The sequence below is a fragment of the Fundulus heteroclitus genome, unplaced genomic scaffold (assembly GCF_011125445.2).
Source record: "Fundulus heteroclitus isolate FHET01 unplaced genomic scaffold, MU-UCD_Fhet_4.1 scaffold_55, whole genome shotgun sequence".
NCBI lineage: Eukaryota > Metazoa > Chordata > Actinopteri > Cyprinodontiformes > Fundulidae > Fundulus > Fundulus heteroclitus.
The window spans coordinates 1,191,643-1,210,389 of NW_023396978.1; the positions used below are offsets into that span (position 1 = coordinate 1,191,643).

General features: G+C 37.9%; 1 protein-coding gene across 2 annotated transcripts in view; it reads right to left on the reverse strand.

Moving 5' to 3' along the window:
- Nucleotides 1-257: 257 nt before the first annotated feature.
- The window catches only part of LOC105925643 (leucine-rich repeat and fibronectin type-III domain-containing protein 2), a 190,251-nt gene continuing 171,761 nt past the window's right edge, over nt 258-18,747 (reverse strand). For both annotated transcript variants that reach the window (XM_021315937.2, XM_012861603.3), the window contains 2 exons: nt 6,845-8,240; nt 258-2,787 (listed from right to left, as the gene is read on the reverse strand). In XM_021315937.2, the coding sequence (XP_021171612.2) occupies nt 1,791-2,787; nt 6,845-8,220 (2,373 nt within the window). In that variant the 5' untranslated portion in view covers nt 8,221-8,240 and the 3' untranslated portion in view covers nt 258-1,790. The remainder of the gene's footprint in view (nt 2,788-6,844; nt 8,241-18,747) is intronic.

An 18,747-nucleotide genomic window follows, 5' to 3' on the forward strand; every position in this document is an offset into this window, starting at 1 on the left:
TTGGGCAAATGATTAAAAGGGCTTGATGAATTTCAAACACCATTTGCATTTGGCTACAGTAATTTGTGCTGATAGTATCTGAAACCACACTCTGAGGCAAACAATGTTAACATCAATGAGCCATTGGTCTGCAGAGACTCCTGCAAACCAGCACCAGGTAATCAAATTACCGGCAAAGCAGGATTTACACCTTGACAAACACACCTTGTCTCCAGACCACTATATATATATATATATATATATATATATATATATATATATATATATATATATATATATAGGTCTTGTGGAATAGGTATTGGCCATCAGTATTTTCCAAAAGTTGGAGTGATCTGAACATTGAGAATTGGGAAGAAATTCTTATGAAATCAAGCTAACAGCTGCTCCTAGAGCACATTTTCGCTTTTTGACAATTGATGGCTCTCAGGCCATTGATGGAACTTAGTTGGAGTTGTAAATTTAAATCAATAGTCTTTTGGCCCAGTTCTCGCTTCATCACTACACACTGATGCAGTGTCCTCATCACGGCAGATATTCATCTAACGCACTACCAAATCTGTCCTTCAGTTCTATACTAGAGATTTACTAGTTATAAAGACAGCCCCTAGATTTTTAGGAACCCTCAAGATAGCTGTAAGGCTTAATATTTACAGCAAATTCTGGTTCTTTTGAGGGCCCTATTCCTCTTGGGACATAACTAAAAAGCTCTTACCTGCCACCCAAACTGCTTTCACTGTCTCCGATCAATGCAAAGAAGCAATGATTCTACTGATTCTACTCTAAGTTCCTTCCCAATAGCCAAGCTTTGCACCATTTCTTAAAAAAAAAAAAAGTCCAGCCACCCTATAAGCAATCTTTGGATTCTAGTTGTTTGTATTAGACCATAGATACGCACGAATACGCAGACACTGGTTAAAAAACTGACAAACAATATTTTCGTGAGAATGTGTCAAGGTACTTAATAAACTTGCAGCTTAAACAGATGGGAAAAATTTTACTGACTTTTTTAGATTCCATACATATGGTTTTCCTACTTTGATTAGCTGTTAGCTCAATTTCCCAATGTGAGTTCCTCTCTGATTTCTCAAGATGAGATCAATCTGACTGTTGACTGTGGACTGCCTTTAAGATACTGAAAGCTAAAATAACCCCTTCAAGAAGTTCAGTACAAGCTAAGCCTGTGATTCAAGTTATTTTCTTTGTTTTCCATACTGTCACCTCATACGCAACCTGAGGAAATTAATAAATTTGCAATTTCAAAGAAAAAAACTGCATAAAATGGCAACGTGAGAGTTGGTACATCCTGTGTAAACCTGTTTCTAATGTTTTGAGGTGAGTCTTTCTTCTGATGAATTACTTGAAATAATAAATAGTACAAATGATAGAAAAAAACCCAGATGAAAATAAAAATGTCTTTTGTTCTAATTTTCTACTATCCTAGCTCCCGTGGTCCCCCTTTTTCTACAGCTGGAGTATTCCCATGTCCAGTCTGAAACGTGTAATCCCATTTGAGGTAACTCCTCAGTGTTCAGTTCCTTTAAAGACGAAAATGCAGTCTGAGTATCTTCTCTTTCTGTAGATAGTTAATCCATATAGGCAATTTCTCCAGTCGATTCCAATGAAAAAAAAAATCAAATATAGTCAACAGAGTTCCGATCTCGGACAGCTATCTTTTAGTTTTTCTTCACATAATCATTTAAAGTGTATTCACATGGTTGAACTTCATACCGAACGTCTCTCTGTGTTCATGTTTGTTTAGTTTTTAATATAGATCTATTGTTTGGTCATAGTCAGACTGTGCTTTCCATTACCCACTCAGAGCTCTCAAAAGAAGGCTTCTCGTCCTCACTGTCATCGTACTGCAGAAGCATGCCATTAACAGACAGGCTGCGTTTAGTCCAGATATTACTGATCCTGCGTGGCTGGCTGCTGCGACACTGCGCTACCCCGACATGTCCCATGTCGAACGAGTGACTCCTCTTAGGTTTTCCCTCTTGGGGAAACCCAAGTAGACGCCCCAGCATTGTTGTGGACTCAGCCCTCCCGAGCAGGGGTTCTTTATCAGATGGTGGTACCACAGCCACTGTTGTCATGGCGTTGGGAACAGCGGAGGAGGAAGAGGCAGAAGGTCCTTGGTGGTCCTTTGCTGCACTTCGTAACTCTAGTGAAGTAAAGGCCCCTAAAAGGTGGTCCAGATTTTGCCGCGCCTTGGTGCCGTGCACATGCCTCCTGAACTTGTTGCCGGGCACGGTGCTGCATTCACTGTCTTGAACATTGTAGCGGTCACCTACTCCTCTTCCAGTTTGGCTGTCCAATGAGTTAGAGGACGATGACGACGAAGAAAGACTGCTTTGGAGAGATCCACACTTAAACTCCAGCATTTCCTCACGCATGACCACCACTGTGGACTTGACCTGCGGTGGGGCTCCATTGAACCGGTTCACTCCCCCGTTTGTCTGGGAGTACGTGTTACTCACAGTGGGTAATTTACTGGTTTGAATTCCACTGGTGACCTTGTAGCGAACCATCAGGATGATGATGAAGACCAGCAGAATTGCAACGATAATACCACCGATGACCAGAATCATGGTGCCACCCATAAAGCCACTGTGCAGAGACTGGCACTGTGGGTAATCCTCTGTGGTGACGAACTGGACACATCCAACAATGTTGGTGGCAGTGAGAGTGGTTGCAGTGTCATCCCAAATAGCCAGGACACACAAGTCGTACTGCATTCCAGGGACCAGATTAGTGACCACAAAGGCCCGGTGAGTCCGGGGAATCATCCTGGAATCAGAAATAAGAAGATAAATCATGGCTAATATTGTCACGCAGGAGATCAAAACACTGATAAGAACAAACATGAATAAAGCATGTCTGAAGTAGTGTGAGAATATCAACACATGCTAAGTAGCTATTCATATGTAGAGAATAATTCAAGGAGCTGACTTCTTTTCTCCCACTGTGCAGGATTTGATATGAATGAATCATATGTAAATGTGAAATTATTAGATTCCACTCATTGGATATTGTTTGGGTTGAATGTAATTCACGAGGTGTTCCATTTAAGATGTTACATATAACCAGGATTATACCAGATGTTTTAAGATGTTTCATTAAATGAGCCTTAGTAACTCTAAGTTTAAAAATTAATGTATTCTGAGAAAGCAACCAATATTGCCTCATTAATTTAAGTAGGAATGATAAATTACAAATATTCATCTTGATTCCATAAAGAAACACCTATGTCATTCATCCATTGATGGCATGGGGTACACCTCTCTGGAGGCAACAGATGGGACTGTTGTTCATTTTTCAACATAACTGCTTGTTTCCGCAACCTGGACATGAACTCATGCAGTCGTTCTGTTGCCCCACGTGGCTATGATTGATTTTTAATCATCTGAATGCTTAAGTGGAAAACTCAGTCAAAGGGGAACATTTGCAAGCAATATACTTATATTAATTCATCTCCTATAATTTTAGATACTGTAGCTGCCTTTCGGGTAGATTACTTTTATGTTCAAACTCATCCTTAGGCATGAATCTTTTATAATATATGTAGTCACTGGGAAAAGTACCTTTTTAATCTGGCCTTATAAGACTCTCATATCATTGTGGATGAATTTTGACTCTTCTTCAAACCATTGCTTTTGTTACTAATAGTCAGCAAACATTTGATTCTGTATAGCTCTTTTACAGCTCCACTACAGCTTTCAGTTGAATTAAAGTCTGGAATTTGAGTGGGCCACTGCAACACCTTGAATAGTTTCTGTTTAAGCCATTGCATTGTAAATGTATTGCTAAATTTGGGACCATTGCCCTGTCAATACCCATTTTTTTGGGGTCCAAGCTTCAAATGTCATAGTCTCCCAATATACTATAGAACAGTTTAATAGGCCAACTCGGTGGCTACAAGGTCTTGTGGATGCCGAACAAATCCAAACCCTTACCCCTCTACTGCTACAGTTGGCATGAGGTGTTTGTGCTGATATGCTGTGGTAGGTTTTCTCCAAACATGGTGTTAGCCAAGCATCTTTACGTTCTTTAAAAACTGCCAAAGAAATCTTGTGGTTCTGTCAGATAAAAAAATGTGCAAACCAGAACCCGTGGCCATACTTTGGCTCAACGGCTGTCTTTAGAGAATTTGGCCACAGCAACATCCCTTTGGATTTTGTACATTTGCTTGAGGTTGCGGTGTCACAACCTCTATTTTATACAGTTGATAGTGCTGCAGACGTAATCTGCCTGTGATCAACAACTACCAGAAGAGGAAGAGTTAAACGAGGAAGGGCATTTTGTAATAGAACTCTAAGTACAAAAGTTAGCCTTCTGTTTCTTTTTGGCCGACAAACAGTCTTTGTCCTTGCAACCTTTCCATAAAAAAAAATAGATTAGGCTAATTTTAAATGTCCTGTTATGACCACTAGCATTGAACATCCTAGCTGAGACCCATAGGGCCTGAGGTAGAGCTTGTGTTTTCTTTTCTCCAGCCACTGCACACTAGGAACTTGGATTCAATTTGCTAGGAAGAAGATCAACAGCTACCATAAATGTTTTTCTACCTTTTATAATTATAGTAAAACCTTGGCTAAAAGACCACACCAAGGTTCCCATTAAGCAACTTCTTTGTGGGGAGTCCTCACACCCCCTTCTATCTCTCTCATTACCAATTATTTTCCTCAGTACCAAGGGTGTTCAGTCCTGTCCTGCTCGCTTGGAAAGCCACACTGAACTCCAGCAAAATAAAAATAATGTTTTCCCTTTACATGTGGCCTTTACTGTAATGTGTGGTCTGCATTAGAAACTGAATATTTTTTCTCACTGTGGAGTCATGCAATTCAGTTTGGCAATGGCATTCCCATATTATTGAACATGAACGGGATTTTTTCCTAAGGTGACTTGTAACATATTTTTGGCTCTGCCAACTTGTATGCTCCAGAGCTGTAATCTATTTAAAAACCTGCTATTATTGGAGGTGGCATCACCAAAAAAGAATTAAGCGTATTTGAAAAGTACCAGTTGGATAAAAATTTCCTTCTTGAGTACCATAGATGAAGCAAGGGCACAGTTAATTTTTCCAATGTAAAAAACATGTCAAGGAACATTACCTGTGTGGATAATTTAAAAGCTGACACAAAATAATTTTCTTGTTAAAAGCACCAGGTGAACAGGAACATACACTTCACCATTAAAATCACCATTAATCTATCGGTCCAATTATTGAACCTCTCAGCCACATTGCTTTAAAACCACCCTCAGAAACCTCCAAAATCCATGTCCTCTCAAATATTTTCTGCATTTCTCTTAATCCAAAAATTAAAGACCATTTAGATAGTTAACTGTCTACATCTATTGTATCTCAACGGCTTTGGTTCTTTGATTATTACTTTGAATTGTGTGTGTGTTGTTTTTTTTTTTATTCAAGACAAGCCAAATTCGACAAGCCTGGCTTATTTTGAAAAAGAACAATGCTTTTCTTCTTAATGGTTAAAAACTCCAGTCTGACAAACTGCTGTGACTTGAAACGTAAATAATGAAATGTTTGGCTCATTTGAGCTACTGTACCTGCTCTTTGGTGCATTCATTTTAATCTAATGAAAAGAGTCTTTTCTGGAAACTCTATAGCCCTGAAAACATGATAATGAATGTAATGAATTTTTGTGAACTAATTACTTCTGAAAAAGCTTTTCACTTCATAGCAAACTAATGCATGTGTTTGGTTAGTGATCAATAATAAAACGAAACCATCAAAGGTGTAATTTAAAAGAAAAAAATATATTTTAATGGAATTGGTTTAGCTTTGTCGAGTTCCTCATGAATGCAAATGTAGATGACTCATCCAACATCGTGTCACCAGGCAGAAACAGAGGAAGCTGGTACAGAATGTGCATGAAAGAGAAGGAAATCTGATAAAAAGCTTATTATTGAATTTGCAGGGATGTGAGATGCATCAACAGTGCTTGTGCAAAATAACATCCTTCTTCATTGCAGTGTTTAGTTATAATCTCAGATTCCTAGCTAAAAAACAGTCCTATGCAGGTAATGGTGGAAAATAAACTATCTGATAAGGTTTTGAAGAAATTTACCATTAACTGTTAGGGCTCAGTAAGTGTCACATAAAACTGCTGGAGCTTAAAAAAAGGCATCTAATTTTCAGAATGGCTTGTGCCTTACAATCTGGTCATTCTCTGGAAAGATCTATAAATGTGTTACTTCAGGGTACACTGAACCTAGAATAGGCAATTTGTCCTCTCTGTATGCACCCTAGGTGATGTGGAGTTGAAGACTGTGGCTATTTTCTATATTTTCTCGACAATTATCAGTCTGAATTTTTCTCCATTGACAGTCTCATTTAAAACAGGAAATTGATTTCACAGAGCCCCAAAGATCTTCTGCTACTGTCGCTAAGGCCCACACTTGTATGGAGTTCAGCAGCTTAAGAAGGATACATTAGAATGAGCTCTATAATCCTTTTTCTTCTTGGGTTTCTAATTAATGGTTCAGGGCAAGGATTTCTCTATGGATTTCTCAGAATGTGAAAGCCACATCACTACAGATTGTCTTCTGTTTGGGGGGAGAAAAAGAAAAACCTAAAGAAGGATTAAGAAAGATGAATGTTGATCTTAGAGTAACACTTTGGAATAAATTATTTTCTCAAGCACTCACACAGCAAACAACAACTAGCAATCAGCTCAGAAACCTGAGCTGATTTCATCATTCTGAAGCATCTGAAGCATCATTCTGAAGCAAAGGGCTTATATCTAAGACCTAATAAACCTCTTTGACCACGAGATCTCAGTTTAAACTTGGAAAATAAATGCTAGCAGTTTGCTATTCTTACCTGTAAATTAGGACTTCATCGTCAGAACAGTTGTACTGAAGCTGGAACATTTTGACCTTTGGAGTTGATTTGCTCACAGTCCACTTAACAAGAGCGGAGACGGCGGTCACTTCAGACACAGAAACCACCTTTTCTGGAAGAGGCTTGGGCTCCCCTTTGCTTATCTTAGTAGAGCTTGTGATGTCTGAAAGTCCTGATTTTGGCAGTGTGGTACGATTAGTACTGTTAGTGATGTGGGGCAGCTGAATGATTGATAGCTCAATGGAAGCTGTAGACTCCCCTGCAGCATTAGCAGCGATGCAAGTGAAAATGCCATAATCCTTGGATGTTGTGACTGCTATGTCAAGGGTGCCATTTTCATAAACAGTAGCTCTTGAGGAGTTACCAATCAAACGATCGTCTGGAGCAACCCAATGCACAGTAGGCATTGGGTCGCCGACTGCTTTGCAACGCAAGCTAGCCGTTTGGCCCTCCAACACCAGCAACTTATGCGTATGTTGAGTGATTAATGGAGGCTCGCAGACAAATTCCTCCTCACGAACAGACCAAAAGTAGCGCCCTTTTAGACTGGCTGGAGAGGCACAGGTTTCCATATCATCCTCACGGTCCAGCCTTCGCAGCCACAGTACCTCACAGTTACAGTGCAGTGGGTTTCCACCAAAGCTGAGAGAGAGTTGAGGTGCATAAGGAGTGCTCATCACCATGCTGCTCTGGGAGCGTGCAAAGATCGGGTCTGGAGGGAGCTTCTGGAGGCGGTTGGATGTCAGGTCCAGGCGAGCCAGTTTTTCGAGGTCTGTAAAAGTCCCCTCAGCAATGAAGGAGATGAGGTTATGATCCAAACTCATCTGATGGAGGTTGACCATCTTACGGATGGCCTCCCAAGGCACACTGCGCAGGTTGTTGTAAGACAAATCTAAATCCTCCAGCGTCAGCATTAAATCCTCAAAAGCTGCTTCTGAGATTTCATTTAGCTGATTGTTGTTGAGGATCAGGTGCTGCAGATTGATCAGCCCTCGTAGGTCATCTGGACCCAGTTCAGTCAACCGGTTGCTGTCAAGGTGCAGTGACCTCAAGGTCTCCAGATCAATGAAGGAAAAAGGCTGGATGCTGCTGATGGTGTTGCGGGACAAAGTGAGATCCACCAGACCAGTCATGTTGGCAAAGTCCTGAGTGGTGACCTTAAGGATGAAGTTGCCACCCAGTCGGAGCTCTACAGTTCTCCGGTCGATGTCAGGTGGCACGAAGAGCAGGCCTTTGGAGGGGCACAAGGTCCCCAGAGACTCCGAGAGGTTCTGACAGACGCAGTATTTGGGACATGCATGGACCATTGTCATAGCGGTTCCCAGAATCAGGAGGCAGATGACCACTTTGTCCATGTTACCTCATTAAAGGGAACCTGGAAAAGAAGAAAACGATAAAGTGTTATAGTTTTGAGATTTTTCACATGCAGAAAGCCACTTGTGTTTTGATCAATCATATTGATATTAAGCAAAACAGGACTGAGTTTTTTATGGTGTATCTCTTTATGTATATGCATCATATTTTCCTGTACTGTACCTTTGACTCTTGCTTATTGCTTTTCATAGGACATTATTCTTTTATTTTTACAACTCAAGATAATGCTGGATCGAATAAGACTGCAGAAGCTGGAGGTGTTCGATGAAATCAGCACGCTTCGGTTAACATCTTAACATCCCTCTCACCTGGCTGAATCCTCTGTATAAATGTTATCCCTTGGCTTCATCTGGCAAAAATTTAATTCCCCAAGACATTTGTATCCTTCATTTTTAATATGCTCAAAATGTAAAAATCAATCATTTTTGTTTCAACACAAGTAATTTTCACTAATGAAAAACTTCTGTGGGTGTTTTTAATCTGCTTTTCATGGGCACAATCGGTTTCTTTTCCTTTTTTCTAATATCAGGTTTAATTTCCAAGATGCCTTCATGTGTGGACTGTTTCTGAGATTAGCGAAAGGCAAAGGGCTCAGGAGGTTCAAACCATAGAACAAAACTATGAACAAGTTTTACAAAGCTGGACTTTCTCCGTGTAGCTTGAAGCTTAAACCGGCGGTCCAGTTGCTGCTTTAAGACAGGCTTTCTGAACATGGATCTTTGTGCGTTGATAATAAATTAGATGTTTATTTTTCAACATGAAACCACTCCCACTACAGGATGCATTCTTGTTTTATTTACAGATATAAATGTAGATATGTGATGACAAAAACATTGTTGCTACAAATAGTATAGGAGATATAAGCTGTAGAAAACTCTTATGTAAATTAGTGTCTACATCCCTGTTTTTTTTATTTAGTGTGCCTGGAAAAATATTTATACCCATTACATTTCTTTCACATTTTGTCAGATTACAACCCCACATTTCAATGTTTTATGTGACAGCCAAGACAAAGAAACACAATTATAAAGTTAAGAGTGTACCATTCATTTCTATTTATACATTCATAATTTCCTGCAATTGCAGCTGCAAGTTTTTTGCTATACAACTCTACCAGCTTGACATATCTAGAAACTGGTTATTTTGCCCATTCGTCTTTGTAAACAGCTCAAACCTAGAATGGATGGAAAGTTTTTCTGTAGATTTTCAGTCAGATTTACAGTAGGTATGTACTTTAACTAGGCCACTCACAGTAATGTACTTTGATCTAAAGCATTCACTTTTTATTTTGCTTTGGCCTCTATACGGCTTCTTGGAAACTGCAAACAAGTTTTTCTTACAACAATGTGTTTTTTTCTTCTCAGTATTTCAAAAACACATTATTCCCTGAATGAGGAATAAAGTCTGAAAATCAAAGTGCTTTTTAATGCCATACCTACTCAGGATTGCCAAATTCCAATGATTCAATTCAATTTTATTTATATAGCGCCGATTCATGAAACATGTCTTCTCAAGGCACTTTCCAAAGTAAAATTCAATCAGATATATACGCATTTCTACATTTCCGTACATAATTATATTATAGTAAGTTTGAGCAAAGTAAATGAAGGACAATGGTCAATGAGACATTTTGAACTGAAGATGTTTCCTCAGTTGTCAAACAACCTCCTCCTGAGGCAATTTCACAGTTATTCATGTTCTTAAACACAGCCAAAAAATACCTCAGATGTTGGTTGGGTAGGTAAAAGCCACAATGGTTCAGCTGGGAATAATAATAATAATAGCATGGGGCTCTTACTGTGTGGAAGTCCAGACAATTTCAAAGTCTAAATACCGTATCTCCAGCTGTTAGTCAGAGCTGAAGAAGTCCAATTGGCTTCTTTAAAAACACTTAGGTTGTTTACTGCGAGGCTGCACTCGATCATAACCTGACCTTTTCTCTCTATGCCTCCACAAGTTACTGAGTCATCATATAAAAATTCAAACAACTCTGCTGAAACTGTATGAAACCCTGTGGAAGGGTTTCACTTCATCCAAAGATTTGAGGCATACGGTTCTGATCTTCTCAGCACTCTGAAGCTAATCCCCACAAGGCTTCACAGCGAGAACTGTCAGCATTGACAGACAGTTTCTCTCACGGACCTGTTTTAATGGATGGCATCTAGAAGCACCCACTAAAAAGCCCCTGAAATAGCTTATTTTTTCCAGTTCCTTTACATCTCCTTTTTTTAAGTGGAGCAACCGTTTTCAAAAACAGCAGAAACTGCAGAGCTGAAAGTGGAGCCAGTAGAATCTCATCATACTAATGAAATCTGAAAATCATAAATTTACCCTGTGGAGCATGTGCTGTTTGTGGTTGCCAAGCAACGAAAAGTTGATGAACGTGAAATAAAACTGACCTTTCAGAGATGCAAGAGGTTCAGCTGTAGAGAGATGAGAGCCATGGGTAGCATTTACGGCCTTTAACTATTTACTTGCTGCCTGGTCTGAATTATAGAGACACAACTGCTGCTGAAATTCTCGAAATACCATACAGTTCCACAGTGTATTAATTCTATGGTTAGGTTCATGTAGAAGTTGAAGATCCTCCAGTCATTTTATGAGTTTTAGAAAGGTTACATCTATTTTCATTCAGTGTCAAACCATCAGGCTTTATTTACAGGGTTTGTGCACAGTAAGGAAAGGTAAAGAGGTTCATTTTAGCTTCAAAAGATGGCTATGTTTGCAAAAATAAAGACAAAGCATGGCAAAATATCTCTATTGTCAGGCTTTATGTCTGTAAAAATACTGTCCACCCATCAGTTGATAATCAGTCTGTCCATTCATGCATCCATCTATCTGTCTATTGTCTGTGATCCATCCATCCATCCATCCATCCATCCATCCATCCATCCATCCATCCATCCATCCATCCATCCATCCATCGGTTTTTCAAGGTTAAATATAAACATCTGTAGAAATAGCTTTCAGTAATTGATATCAAACTTCTGAATCAACCTTGTATACCTCTAAAGTTCATAAACTTTTGAGGTAAAAATCTAAATCAAAAACATAGCTTATTTAAAACAAATATATTTATATTCTTAGTTTTTTTGACGTCCTTGTCTCATATGGTAGAGACTCGAAACAGTAGCTGATAAGAGATCAATGTATTTTTGTGCATTTCCGGAAAGGGAACATTAATATTTGGATCTAATTTCCTGCCAGGAGCAACAAAGCAGACAGATGTCTTACAGTTACCATCTGATCAGATTCTTAGTCTATCAGATCGTGTCTGTGAGTACTTATTGACCTAAAAAGAGATACATTTACCACAAATGTTTCAGTATTCCAGATGTGATGGCTAGTTGCCACTTAATAATAATAGTGTTTTATATTGTGATTAGATCAAAGATCACCACAATGAAAGCTGAGTTTGCTAAAGACGATGAAAATAAGAGGACATATAAAGGGAATGATATCATGACATTTTTGCAAAGGCCTTCTTATAGTCTGGATTTGAATTTGGAAACAAATATGCAACATGGATACCTTGTACAAAAAACATTGTGACAGCTACAGAAATAAACGTTTTACTTTATTCTCTGATGGTTTATCCTCATTTAATCAGCTGCACACATCAGACTGTTCATCTACTAGTGAACAAGCAGTGTTGCAAGATAGAGTCAAGGTTTTCCAGCCCTAAAAATCTGTTAAAAACCACCATGACACACAAAACCCCACCCAATCATATAATGTTATATTTATTGGGTCTGAATGCACATCTATACTGTTTTAAAAAAGTTGCTAACAAGTAATTTTCCTAAAGACCACACAACACAGCACAGCAACAACAAATCCGGTGAGAGTGTCACGTGACACATCTTTCCCCCAACATGTTTGCAGATCAGATTAGGCCTTAAAACAACCATCGTTTCACATTTGAAAGACATTTACAGTAATTTTATTTACTATGGTGTTATCTGTATTGCAAAGTCCACCGTTGGCTGAAAAGCTGAACATCCGAACGCTGAACTTACTCCTCTGAACTATGATACAATCCATTGTGATTTGTGATCAGTACATGGTTGAGTCAAATTCCCCCAATAACCACTATGAACCAATGACTAATGATAAAATATGACGTTAATAAGTTAACTCAATAAGTTAATAAGTTAATGGACTGTCCACCTGCCTAAAAAAAACACAGAAAAACCGCCATATTGGGGAGAAAACTGGTAACAGTGTGAACAAGTAACCACATTGCTTTTGTACACAAAAATGTCTAAAAAAACATATTTCTCTTTTTTTGCCCATTTTCTGCTTTTGAAGTTTTGATATTTTCAAATCTGAGTTTGTCATGCAAAACAATTTTGTTTCTGCCACAAGACACTTTGTACTGACTGGGTGTTAATATGTAACAGCTAAAGTTTTATTTTATTAATTTTTTTATTTTTTGTGTCCGCTTCTGCCACCTAACCAGAAGCCCTGACCCAGACTGCTGTTAGGACTTTCTTGTTATATGACTCTTATAAATTGTATCTACTAGCATGTCCCTCAGGTATTTTGGTCTATTTGATCAAGGTAAATTGAACAATCATTTTTACTGAGGTTCATGAGTACGAAAATGGGAAGGGACAATAATGGCAATGTGTAGACATGATATGGGGTACAGATATATAATATATAGGTGCCATGACTGAATTTTACTGCACATATGCCAAGGCTTCCCCAGACTGGAAAATTCTGTTTTTTTCTGTCTACGCAACAACTGTCACTGGGAGTTTTTCAAAACATTACACGGAGGATTTTTTTGAGATTGTGCCATTTTGAACAGAAAAGCAACAAAACATTGACGTTTTACCAAAAAAAAAAAACAACTACTCAGCCTCAGACTCAGCCTCAGACTCAGTATTTTTTTTTTTTGTAGTTTTAGTAGTTTTATACACAGGGCCCAAAGGTTGCAGGGTAGTTGCTCTCCAGCTGTTGGTTTTGTACATGTTTGTTGGTGAATCTGTCTAGTTGTGTTTTCTCCATTTGCAGTTTATACTTGTAGATGTTCTCAAACTGGCAGTGCGTAGCTTCTATTTTTGTCTTGCAGCATTTTAGTGTTATGAATAATAGCTTTTAAACATGCCACCCCTTGGTTGAGCTTGGAAAGATATTGAAAGTTGCAGTTTATAAGCCAGGCTTGTAAACTGCAACAAGTCCAGCCGGGTTATTAAAGGTGATTCTTTATGAAAGAACTTGACAGACAACCAGAAAACCTTTAGCTCAATTGTGAAATTGTTTGATGGCTTGGATTGCTCACTTAATTTAAGACCAAACCGGTTGGCTTTGAGACCAATCTATGTTTAGATACAAATGAAGAAATCTGATGATTTAGGCTTTGCTTTCAAGCAGAGACAGAGCCAAGATTTAAATCAAAACAAAACACAATCAAGTAAAGAAAAAATACAATTTTAAATGAGTAAGAAAGGGAATCATCTTTCTATTTGTGGATAGATTTTGAACCCATTTAAAAAAAAAAAAGAAAATAAATGCATAAACTGACATCCAAATGTTTTGTCAGTTCTTAGACAGCACACCTATGATCCCATGCTATCATTGCGAGGATTCAAGGAGTACATCAAGAGAGATTTATTCAAAAGTATTAACTATGCAGCATACTAACATTTTACATAAAAAGAACAACATGCCCTAAAAGAATGTGAAAAAAGAATCAGCCTGGAGGAAAGTGTTTTTAAAAAACTGCCAGCCAAAATTCAGCTGGAACTCCCATGAAAAGATAGTGAATCAACAAATCCCTATATTTTCTTTACAGACAAACATTTGGGCATTACATGAAGACCAAATGTCATTGTTTCAAGAGAAAATGAATTATACATGGAGCTGACAGTTGGATCTTGTCCAGGACTGTCAAAGCAACTGAGAAGTCAAAGGAGAAAGAAGCAGACGTTCCAAGTCAATCTCCAGTCTTAATCTCCATTGACCTAACAAACAGGCTGAATGACAGATGATACATAGAACATATGCCATACAGGCCTGGGTAATAGGTTGCTGTAACTAAGTAAAACACTTTTTAGCAACCTTTCAATTTGGATTTGAACGTTTTTAAGGCACAAAAAATCTGCAAAAATAACACTGTCCTAAACCTAGGTGATCCACAGGGATCTGTTTTTAATTTTCTTTATTTTCTGTGTATGTATAAAAGAGATGAACTAAAATACCAAAGACCTCTTCCTAAAAAAAAACACAGTTTTAAAACAAGGATATACCATAGTGATGCCTTTTTCCTTAAGTTAGTTTAAATGTCATATATATATACAATAAATTGATTTGTGGCTGTATGTAAGCACAAGCACAATGCTAATTTTGCAGTGTCAAGCTAATCCCATGAATATGCTTCTACCTGTCAGTAGAATCCATCTCCTTCAAAATATGTCTCTCAGCAGTAAATCTAAACATTAAAGCAGAAACCATTGATTGAGGTGCTCATAATCTTGCTGGCTGCAATGCACAACAGCTTCAAAATATGCACGCGCCAAATGCACAACATCAATGCTTACTGTCTTAAACATTGTGTGATCTGCGTAATGTTGCATCTTCTCTACACAAGTCTTATGGTGTACGTACTGGAAAGTAACACATGGACAACCAGGACAAAAAAAAAAAAGCATTCTCTGAAAAAAAAAAAAAACTTGGCCAGAAGAGGAACGACTGAAAGGCAAAGAAGGAAATCAATACAAACAATAAGTAAATAACATAACCAAACACATGTGGCTAGAAAAACTGGAGAAAAATGTTTTTTTTTTAAACTATGAATATGTGTAAAATAAACATAGAAAGTGAATTCACCCAGCACATAAAATACATTATTGTCCCAAAGTCAACAGGCATATTGGGTCTACAAAGGAAACATTCCAGAGGAAAGCAACTCTCTTTGTAAAGGAGGCAAGGATTAAAAAACAACAACAAGAAAACAAGTAGTTAAAGCACAAAACAAAGCCCTAAAATTAACAACAAACCAAAGTCCCACGAATCATGCTATAATATTGCTGTCCTTAAAATTCACTGTAGTGGTATGTTCTATAATCATTCACAGATAAGTATGTAAATGTGCCATTATAATTCTCAAATTAATGATATTCATTAGTACAAGTGGTTGTATACCGCTCCCTAGAACTCTAGATTTTATATAGAAATTATAAATGTATTTTGTTTAACGATAGAATTTTTTTAAATTATCTTCTCTCACTTGAAGCAGAGCAGAAACTTCCAATCCAAATAGACGAAATAAAATGTTCATATCAATTAAATATCAAGACACTGGGATCACAATATGGCTCCCCTCTGTTAATGAGGATAATTATTGGTATTAGAAAGCATATGTTTAAAAATAAAACAAGTCAGGGGGCACAGAAGTCAGCTGAACAGAAGTGATTTTAGCTCACCATACATCAAGCAGAAGGCTTTACTTCTGCTGCAGCCTCTTTATGGCTTTAATCTGATGGCTGTTGAAATACGTAGAAACTAAACTGCCTCAAACTGAAACCAGTTATCTTCACCTGATGCTAGTGTGACGTAAAACTACGATATCTGCTTTCTGGCACAGTGACAGTAGCAGCTCGTTAAAAAAATGGTGTGCTTTGTGAGTAGAGGTCTCTAGCATAAGTATAACCTTTGCATGAACATAGCCTCTGCAGCTGTTTTGCCATCTGTTACATGAAATCCGGCTGTTCTGTAGGTTGTACTGGCCTTGAGAGAGGGCGGTGATCCTGATGGCTTCTTCTTCCCTTTCTGCAGCCATAAATCCCTCCATTGTTCAAGTCCAAGGATTAAACACGGAAGTTAAATACTATGTAGTCGAATTTCCAATTTATGTTAAAAAAAAGTATTTCTCTGGTGTCCTGTCACTATTAATATTTTTTTTTTTGCCTTTTTGGTTTACTGTTGAACTTTTTCCACTGAACTTTTTCACATTAGAAACACAAACTTTAATGGATTTCACATTTTTAACTAATCACCAAAAATGTTTAGTTTTTGATATTGTTACTAATAAGAATCTTTAAGTCACCTGTATTGAAATTTCCACCTCCATGGTTTGTTCAGAGTGATGTGTGTGGGTTATTTATCTGCTTCAGATAGCGTTTTGCATGCAGGCCCTAAAGTTCAGTTTTGGTCTCATCTGACCAGATACTCTTCTGGAACATCTTTACTGATATCTCCATGGATTGTAAAATACTGCAATGCCCTCCCTAACCAGGCTGTCAGTTTAGGTGTTAATTTAGGTGTCTCTGGTTTCAGTCGTGCCACACTATACATTTTCGGATAATGGTTTGAAGAGTGTGTCAACAGATGTTCAAAGCTTAGGATGTTATTTTATAAACTAATCCTGCTTTAAGTCTCTCCACATTGTCATCCCTGACTTGTCTGCTGTGTTCTTTGGACTTCATGATGTTGTTTGCTTACTAGTAATCGCCAACAAACCCCTGAGACACAACAGCTGGATTAATTCTGAGAATGAAATATACACAGGGAAACTTTATCATTTATTACAATTCATTTATTAAGTAGGCTATCTTTTTAGTTTTATCTGCAAAAACAGTTTCAAAAAACAAATTTTCCTTCCACTTCCATTGGGTTCTAAAACTCTTTGTTCTGATATGTTATAGTCTTTATTTCTATGTGAAAATTTTACTTCTGGTTGGTTCATAATTTAAGTCATTTATGTATCAGGTTATGCTCTGATAAGTGATTTCATTTCCTGGTTCATGTGTTTAATTTCTTATTTACTCTTGATCCAAGTTGTACCCCATAGTATTTCAGGTCTGTCACAACTATTCTTACTCTGTTGTTTGGCCTCACTTATTCTTCATCACGCTTCATAATATTTTTGTTTTTAGGTCATTGTATGTTCCACCTGTTTCCGTGGCTCTCTGTTCAAGTCTTGTTGCCAATAATTTCGCTTTAACAACTACCCACCACCACGTATGTCATAAATATGCGCTGGACAAAGTCATACTTATGCGCGTCATACGTATGCACTACTTTATATTGGTTCATTACATATATTCAGACATAAATACCTACATGCCCTCTGTGAAAATACATTTTGACAAATCTATCTGCATTTTAGTTCCAGCAATCTAACAAATAAATTAATTAAATTAAAGACGAAAGCTAAAATACATGGCACAATCATTCTTCAAACAATCTACAAGTTAGCCTTTTTGTCTTTGCTTTGTTGAGTCGCATATTCAGAATGCCTCTTAGTGCGCAGACAGAAGTGGACTCGGTTGCATTACATTGCTCTCTCTCTCTCTTTCTTTCTCTCTCTCTCGCTCTCTCTGCTGCAATTTGATAAAACGTGTCAGGATGACGGCTAAACCTGTGAGTGCTGCGCGCATGCTGCTGATGCCGCGTTGCATCATTTGTGGGTGCTGACACTCAAAAATGGTGACAGCCGCCTTCTCTCACGGCACATATAAAGTTGCCCCAAGTCAGAGTATAAATGACAGACTGGTGTTCTTTCTATGTTTTCTTCCTAATGTGTGACTCACCGGCACGCTGGTGTCGTTTTCAGGGCAATTCAAATAAATAGAAGTGGGTATCAGTTGGACTTAGAGTATGTTTTTTGGAAAAATCTCACAATACAGACAGCAACACAGAAGCTGAAACAATGCCTACACAATGCTTTAAAGAGGTATAAAGTTGAACAATTTCTGATCAAACTAATTAAACAAACATAACCTGAATAGAAAACTTTGATTTAATTGATTAATGAAGAATGCTATCTAAACAAACCCTATCCCAACAAGTAGTTGCCACCTAAAAAGAAATGACTGGTTGTGCCACCCAGGTCAGCATCAACTGCCACCAAGCATTTTACATAACCATTTTACATAATGTACAACAGGTTTAAATCTGAATTTTAACTAGGCCATGATACAGGTGCTGTTCGTATGAATAGAATATATTGAAAAAGTTTATTTTCTTCAGTAATTCTATTCAAAAGGGTAAACTTTGCATTATATATATTCATTCATTCATTACAGAAATATATATTTCAAGTGGTTATTTCTTAAAATTTTGATAATTTTAACTGACAACTACTGAAAACCCCAACAAATTTGAATATTGGGAAAAGGTGCAATATTGAAGACACCTGGTGCCACACTCTCTAATCTGCTAATAAACTCAAAACACCTGCAGAGGCCTTTAAATGGTCTCTCAGTCTAGTTCTGTAGGCGACACAATCATGGGGAAGACTGCTGACTTGACAGGTGTCCAAAAGACGACCATTGACACCTTGCACAAGGAGGGAAAGACACAACAAGTCATTGCTAAAGAGGCTGGCTGTTCACAGAGCTCTGTGTCCAAGCACATTAATAGAGAGGTGAAGGGAAGGAAAAGATGTGGTAGAAAAAAAGTGTACAAGCAACATGGATGACCGCACCATGGAGAGGATTGTGAAAGAAAACCCATTCAGAAATGTGGGAGAGATTCATAAAGAGTGAACTGCAGCT